This window comes from Xyrauchen texanus, chromosome 23 (genome assembly GCF_025860055.1).
Source record: "Xyrauchen texanus isolate HMW12.3.18 chromosome 23, RBS_HiC_50CHRs, whole genome shotgun sequence".
In the NCBI taxonomy this organism is placed as follows: Eukaryota; Metazoa; Chordata; class Actinopteri; order Cypriniformes; family Catostomidae; genus Xyrauchen; species Xyrauchen texanus.
In genome coordinates, this window is record NC_068298.1 from 20831821 (window position 1) to 20839736 (window position 7916).

The window sequence follows — 7916 nt, forward strand, 5'->3', positions numbered from 1 at the left end:
CAGACCATAAATCTATTTGTTAAAAATTATTTTTAGTTTATTACAATAAAATATAATTATGATCAAATTGTGGCTTTCCATTCTAGTATATAAAGGTGCATGATAAGATGTGATTGGCTGGAGCAGGTCACCCATGTCGTTGCATCGCTCACACTCCAAGATCATGTGGCAATAATATCAAACATGGTGTGAAAATATCCCAGCATCTTTGACTGCAGATCTTGGAAATCTTTCTGCTTTAACTGTTGTCATTCCCATCAAAAAGATGGTGCTGCTGTTAATAAGGTCTGTTGCTACAATAGCATTGGTAACCGACAACGTTTGCTTTTAAACTCCCATATATCTGTTGTATTAGACAAGAAATTTTAAGCGAAAACTAGGACTATAGTGCATTATAAAGATTTGTTTCTGACCTATTATCTGTTTTCACAAATTGAAGGATGCTCCGTTAAACAGGATGACCTCTTACTATAATTAATTTAATGTAAATTAGCCATTTGTAATATAAATGGCATTGTGGGACCATTGAGAGATGAAGCTAAAGTCACCAGTACCAGTAAAGGTACCAGTCATCAGTTTATTCAATAATTCAACTTTTAGTAACAGACAGGCCCAAATGGAATATGCTGGATTTTTCCAAATTTTCTGCATTGATTTTAGGGGAAAATCTGAAGGCATAATTACATTAGCTAAATATATGTTTAATACACACAAGGACTGAGACTTTGTGAAGGATGGGCATTCAAATTCTTCAGAAACATTTGGAATGTTCTGTGGAATTTTGTGATCAAGGCATTGCATGGAATGCTGTGATCACAGAATTCCATTGCATGTGGGTCTTTACATGCATGTGGGTCTAGTTACAGGTTATACACAATGTAACATGCCATCTCAGTCCCCACAAGGGTATCATTAGAAGCATATTCATGTGAAATCAGGCCACAGAGAAAAGGCAATCAGAATTGAAGGACAAAAGGAATGGCAGCTTATATAATTAAAAAAAAAAAAATCAAACCACTAAAATTCAAATGTCCTGCCAGTGAGATTCATTCTGTTATCTATATAGTAGAAAAATACTTTATAGCTTTTGGAAGGGGCAAATGTCTTAGTAGATGGAGTAAATGTCCCAAACTCTCCCTGATTTGCTGACAGCACAGCTGACACTGAGAGCGGGGTGTAGCTGCAAAAAGATAAAACAGATAAAAGTCTGATGTACAGTAGAGAAATGTGTACGCTTAAATGTCACAACAAAATAACTGATAACTGTTGAGCCAATAATACTGCTTAAACCTTTTAACTAAATTGAACAAGTGATATTCACTTTACATTCTTCAAAAATATCTTTCACAAACACAAAAACCTCACCTTCATAAATCAATAGAAATCCTTCTGTGAGGCTCCCTGAAGGAGCAATCTCAACGGGCCATTTATACTCCAGGTTGTGTGCATTTATATCTGCCCCAAATTCCAGCAGGAGCTTCAATATGCTTACACAGTATTTTTGAACAGCTGCATGAAGAGGAATCACCATATGTGTGCCTTTCTGCACATTTGCACCTGTATTGTAATGATGTAGTATAATAATAGTATACCATTGTGCACGTGTGTAATTAGGTTGGCTTGAGAAAGCCAACCTACTGAAATCCTATTTAAACTTAATATTATTATTATTCTGAGACTAAAATTATCAAGACTAACTCCTCCTAGAGCTTAACCAGATGGGGTTAACCTAGCAACCAAGTAACAAATAACATATCTCTGCACCAGAACAACATAAAGACTTCTTGTTTTGTTCATGGGACTCAGGGTAGCAAGGATCTATCGATCTATCGATCTATCTATCTATCTATCTATCTAGCTGTCTGTCTGTCTATCTATCTATCTATCTATCTATCTATCTATCTATCTGTCTGTCTGTCTGTCTGATCTATCTATCTATCTATCTATCTATCTATCTATCTATCTGTCTGTCTGTCTGTCTGTCTGTCTGTCTGTCTGTCTGTCTGTCTATCTGTCTATCTGTCTATCTGACTGAATTTTCTTATAATCTTTAAACTTTTAAACTACTAAAACTTATAACAACTTCAAACTTAAAACCTTCAAACTTATAACAAGGAGCCTTTTGAGTATCACTTTGGTAACTGCCTAGCAAACAAATCTATCTATCTATCTATCTATCTATCTATCTATCTATCTATCTATCTATCTATCTATCTATCTATCTATCTATCTAATCTATTTGATAGACTGAATGGTCTTATAATCTTTAAAATTTGAACTTTGAAAACTACTGAAACTAAACTACATCAAACTAAAAACCTTCAATCTTCAAGCTTTTACAACTACTGCAAACTTTCATGCTAGGCTTTCTCAAGCCAACCTAAAGTTTGTACTCAAACTTTTTAATCTAGTTGTAATTTGAGCCACTAATGTCAAGGATGGAATGGCAAAAACAACTCTTGGAATTAGTTTTGATAAAGCCACAGATCAGCCAATACAAATGGCTCAATTATTTGTTAACATATTTTAACTTTAAGTGTGCACTTATCAAGATATGCAGAATCAGATTTGCAGAAGTTTCAAAAAAATAAATCAGACGTTTTGGTTCTCAGGATGTGATATAATTGTTTGTTGTGAGTATCGTGAAATTTGGGACATGTTTACCTCCATGAAGCAGCTTGCAGGCACATAGGAACTCCTTACATCGGCAAGCAGTGTAGAGAGGAGTGCCCATGTGAGGAATTTCAAGCCCATGTGATGAATTTCAAAATCCACAACCAGTGCCTCCACACACTCACTGTGGCCTTGAATATAAGACCATAAAACACATCAAGTAATGTTATTAATTCATTCAAATGTCTATCAGAAAGTCAGCTAATTATGGCTGATTTTGTCTGGGGCCCTGATTCTCTAGCTCTAGTCTTGTACCCACCTTGAACCTAGACATGCCAAACTGCCAGTTAAACAGGCACTGAACAATGGTGCCACACCATAGTTGTTGCATTAACCTGAACACACAGACATAAAGTAAAATAACAGATGGTGAGGAACAGCATGTTTGAAATGTATGAGATGAAAAATGCAAACAATGAAAATACATTTTGAAGAAACGATGAATGTTTTATCTTATGGTAAATAAAGGGCCCTCCTCTGATTTTTTTGTTCTAAGTGGGAATAAAAATGTCTATCTTTGAAAATTAAGTTTGCTGTTGCAGAAATCATGAATGAAAATGTTGTGATTATCTATCCACACTCATGTCACTCGAAACTTGTTTGCAAATTTTTGTTTACCATGAAACACAAAAGGAGTTATTATAAAATGTTGGTAACACTTTACAATAAGGTTCCATTCATAGTTAATGCTTTAAGTATCATGAACAAACTATTAACAATGTGTTAGTTCATAATGCATTAACTAATTTTAACATAATGAAAAAAATATTAGTATATCTTTTAATTAACATTAACTAAGATTAATAAATGCAGTGAAAGTATTGGTCATTTCTAGGTCATGTTAACTTAAATAATGTTGTTAAATTAATGTTAACAAATGGAACCTCATTGTAACGTGCTTAGTTATTATTTAATATTGCCTGTTTTGCCTGTTTAAAGATATTTGTATTTATTTATATTTCAATTATTTAAAAATATCTTTACATTTAAAAATATAAAAATATTTGTTCATATTTATCATTAAAATATTTATTATATAAAATAACCTATATTTTAATAAAATACAATAACATTTCAAATAATAATACCTCTTACTTATATAAAGATATACTTTATTTTAGTGTAAGTATAGCAAATTCATTGTTACACCACACTAATCTCAATAATTGAAGCATTGTCCAGTGCTACTTAAATCCTCTCAAATGAAAGTGTTACCTATCAGCCTTGCAACGTTGGCATCAGCATCTGTCAAGGCTCTGGCACAGGCAACATGGTTCCATACACACGCCTCATGAAGAGGGCTAATGTGGTCTATTGTCAGCACATTCACGCTGTGGCCCAGTGGAGAGATTAAGAGAAATCAGGATTGCATTCATACATGTATGTGCATGATTCTTCTAATCCAGATGGGGGCACCAAAGCCCTTTTACTATCAGGGATGATGGGTTTGCAGCATTCTCACCTACATTATATGTGTAGGCTATTATATTTCTTAGGCAGCAGAGAGCATATGACTAGTTAGAGAAATAATTGAAATAGTCAATTATTTTTCTCTGTTACTGTTTAACCACAGGTTATCTGAGTGGGCCTATATTTCACATGTACACGTTTCTACAAATAGAAGCGTCTGCGTGGAGATCACCTGAGCAATGAGAGTCTTGACGGCCAGCAGGCTTCCTTGGCTGGCAGCATCATGAAGAGGACAGCGGACAGCCCAAGACTCTGGGGCCGGTTATACCGGCTATACCAGCTCATTTTTTGGTTGACAGGCTTCAGTCCTTTCGACATATATTATGATGTTTACACTCATTTATATTTACAGGAAAACGTACTTCTTCAGCATTGAAACCGATCTGTGCACTTTCCTGTGTAAGTCTATTTTTCCTGCCTGTTGTAAAAGTAATTCTATATTTATGGTCCCTTATTCATTTCAGATACAACTATTACATATAATTATTTACATAGTCTAAATATACCATTAATGAAATGTTGTTTTATTAGGCCTACATATCGTATTTTAATGGGGATAGAATTTATTACAGTTGACAGTTACGTGAGTAAACAAGGTTTGAACATCAACCATAACTAGATCGTTCACTGCTTTTTAACACGTCTGTGTACAAATGTGAAGATTGTTTGGGTCATTATATGAAAACGTGCCATTTCCCACTTTTAATGTTTGATTTTCAAAGTACTGTTTTGAAAATCTTTAAGCCCCTTTTTGAATGAAGTAGATCCTTACCTCTCAGGAAAATGTGCCGTGTCATCTCAGGCTATCTTATTTTTTTAACTTTTTTCATATAACCAACGTAAATGTGTGTGTTTGGTCAACCCTGTTACCGACATATTATTTACTTTTTGAAAAGGTTTTAAATACATGTATAGTTCAAATATGATGTACTGTGAAAAATTTGGGCTTAATATGTACACTTGGCACTCCCCATCAGTCATTTAGAACTGAAGAAACCTCTTGGATGAGAGGCAAAACATCTTCAAATATGGAAGTACCAAGTCCAGTTGCCCTTGATTTAACCCTTCTTGGGTATACAACATGGGTAAGACACACAAAATCATACTTTCGTCAACCCTGTTACCCTGGAATGGTAACAGGGTTGACAGTCAGTACAAAATGTTATTGGCGGCCATTACTAGCCATGAGGTATAGGTAATGACACCACATTATGTGCCTTAATGAGAGGCTTAAATGTTGTTATATATGTACATTTTTAAATATGTACAAATATCTTTTTAACGTATGCTTTTCTGGTTACAGGGCTGACACAATGAGCGTGTCCCCGTCTTTCAGACATTACATAAACTCAAATAAAATTCATAAAAACAAGAGAACACTTACTTGTCTCCTACCATCAACTTCATGAAAGGCAGATGATGTCACTTCCTGGAACTGATGCAACTTTTGGAACAGTCCATTCATTATCTTTAAAGAGGTGTTTTCATAAAACCTATGGACCCGACTAAATTGTGTTTTTTTTTTTCACAATTTGACATTCATGACTAATGAACTGACACTTAAGGCTTTATACAAGTATATGTTTTTTTATGATAGTTTGACTTTTTTGACCTCGATAGCAAGTAGAAGTAGAAAAATCATACTGAGGGACAGGCCATTTTCAACATTTCTGCAAGATGCTTTGCACAAAAATGTGATTAAAATCCTTTAAAAACAAAAGATACAGAAATTAATTTATTCTTATATTATGAGACATATTATGGAAACTAAATTATAAAATATTTTATTTGTTTTATGGTTTATTAAGATTTACAGAGCTTTTTTTTCTGAGGGACACAAAATGGCACGTTTTCGTATAATGACCCCTTTTATTGGATCAAATACAAATGCTAAACGGCATAATATGCGACTACGCATGATTTACAACCTGCTAGTTATGTTTGCCTTAAGACCAGGTGGTGCAACCAAATGAAATACTGACTTAGTAACTAACTAGTAGTTACTAAGTCCTTAGTGTGAACTTTACGTCCTAAATTATGGGAGAATTTACACACAGCTGGTGCCAGTGGAGGAGCTAGGCGGTTGGCCACCACACACGCAATTGCTGTTTTAGTCATTTTTTGGCACAATTTTGTTCTTTAGGGGTGAAATCATCTCTGTACAAACTTAACATGTGCGCACACCAAGGTCGCTAAACCTCTCCATCCTGTAAAAAATATTATATTGCACTCTTTCTAGATTCCCATTTGCTAACTAGCATGTCAGCTCCAGTGCATGCTGTCAGTGAAGCAAAGTGGAACATAAATAGAGCCATTTTTTTAATCAGTCTGTTATGCTGATAATTGTAATGATATCATAAATATTAAATAAGATCAATTAAAAATGTCCACTATTTGTCTCCCACTGTATGGGTATACCTCTGAATAGCTTATAAAACTGCCATTATGCTAGTGAAACACCCAAGTCAATATCTAGAATAACTGCTGATGCATTCATACATCATCATCATTTCACCTCCATTCATCACTCACTCAACTATAGTATAGCATACACTGTTGAAACTGAGACCTACTGTAGTTGTCTTCCATCAACCTCTTTTTCTGCAATCAAGGAAAAGCCATTTGTGGCAGGGCGGAGGGCGGGGCCGGGTCGTGGTCATACACACCCGGTCCCGCCTTCCGCCCTGCCACACCATTATACTCCTTGCTAATCATGTTTTTGAGGCAACCACTTTCTCAAGCATGCTTACGTTTTAAAGTTCAGAAACACAACCAGCTCTCCCTTGTCACAGCCTTGACCATTTCATAAATCTGTAACTTCTGGTTTTCCTTTTTTTGGTACACATTCAAGAACAATTATTTCAAGGACAGTGCTCACTTCTGAACTCAGGAGCTTGCAAGTCAGTTCACGGACACATGCCAGATATCAAAGCACCAACCTTGGCTGGTTAACCAGCTCAGCAAGACTTCCACTTTGACAGAGCCTGTGTCCCTTCAGGAAAATGTTTGCTCCTTCATAATTATCTTCAATAACTTTTTTAAAAGGTGTCACTGAAGCTGTCTGGAGTTTTTAATCTGTGCTGCCCTAAGTTGCTTGGTATGTGGCAGACTTGGCAATCCCCTGTGACTATCCCTTTGCCTCTGTTCCTCTAACCCTGATCACAAACTCAGAGAAGTTTTTGGAGATGCTCTGTGAGACAATTCTTTTATACCATAAGACCTCGCTGTTGTGTATGCATCCCGGTTGCTCTACTCAGAATCCTACAGACAACCGTCTGGCTGCACAAATGCTTGCTAGACTGAAGATTACACTTTTTGTGCAGTCAAATTATGGGGGAGAGTGGAGGCAGAATCAGATAGCATGGCCTCAATTGTACATATTTATACAACACTGTAAATAGCATCCTGACAGCCATGTCCAGGCTTTGCGTCGTATACATGTTTGCAGACTCCTTCATCCCTCCTTGTGTATGATGACACACAGGGTCTGGGGGACTGTGGCTATGTGATCTTATGATGCAAAGCACACAAATATGAATCACGAGAGCTTGTTTTGAACAGCTAGAAGTGAAGTGTTTGAAAGCTTTTAAAAAACACATAACCTGCCGGAGCTGTTGAATTGTTTGGTTGTGTTAAATAAATCAAAGTAATTTAAATTCTTGTGCTCTGTTATTTATTCCATGTCTCACACACACAGCACATGTAAGTTACTTCATCCCTTCCATAGAGAAGGGATGATGCACCTAGCTTTACACAAACTCTTACTGCCCTCC

At 35.9% G+C, this 7916-nt stretch overlaps 1 protein-coding gene across 1 annotated transcript; it reads right to left on the reverse strand.

Moving 5' to 3' along the window:
• Nucleotides 1–244: 244 nt before the first annotated feature.
• On the reverse strand, nucleotides 245–4940 carry LOC127663455 (ankyrin repeat and SOCS box protein 5-like). Its single transcript, XM_052155062.1, has 6 exons — nucleotides 4916–4940; nucleotides 4317–4395; nucleotides 3962–4013; nucleotides 2665–2713; nucleotides 1366–1557; nucleotides 245–1180 (listed from the first exon to the last, which is right to left on the reverse strand). The coding sequence occupies exons 1-6, from the start codon at nucleotides 4938–4940 to the stop codon at nucleotides 1059–1061; spliced, it is 519 nt and encodes a 172-aa protein (XP_052011022.1). The 3' UTR covers nucleotides 245–1058.
• Nucleotides 4941–7916: the final 2976 nt, after the last annotated feature.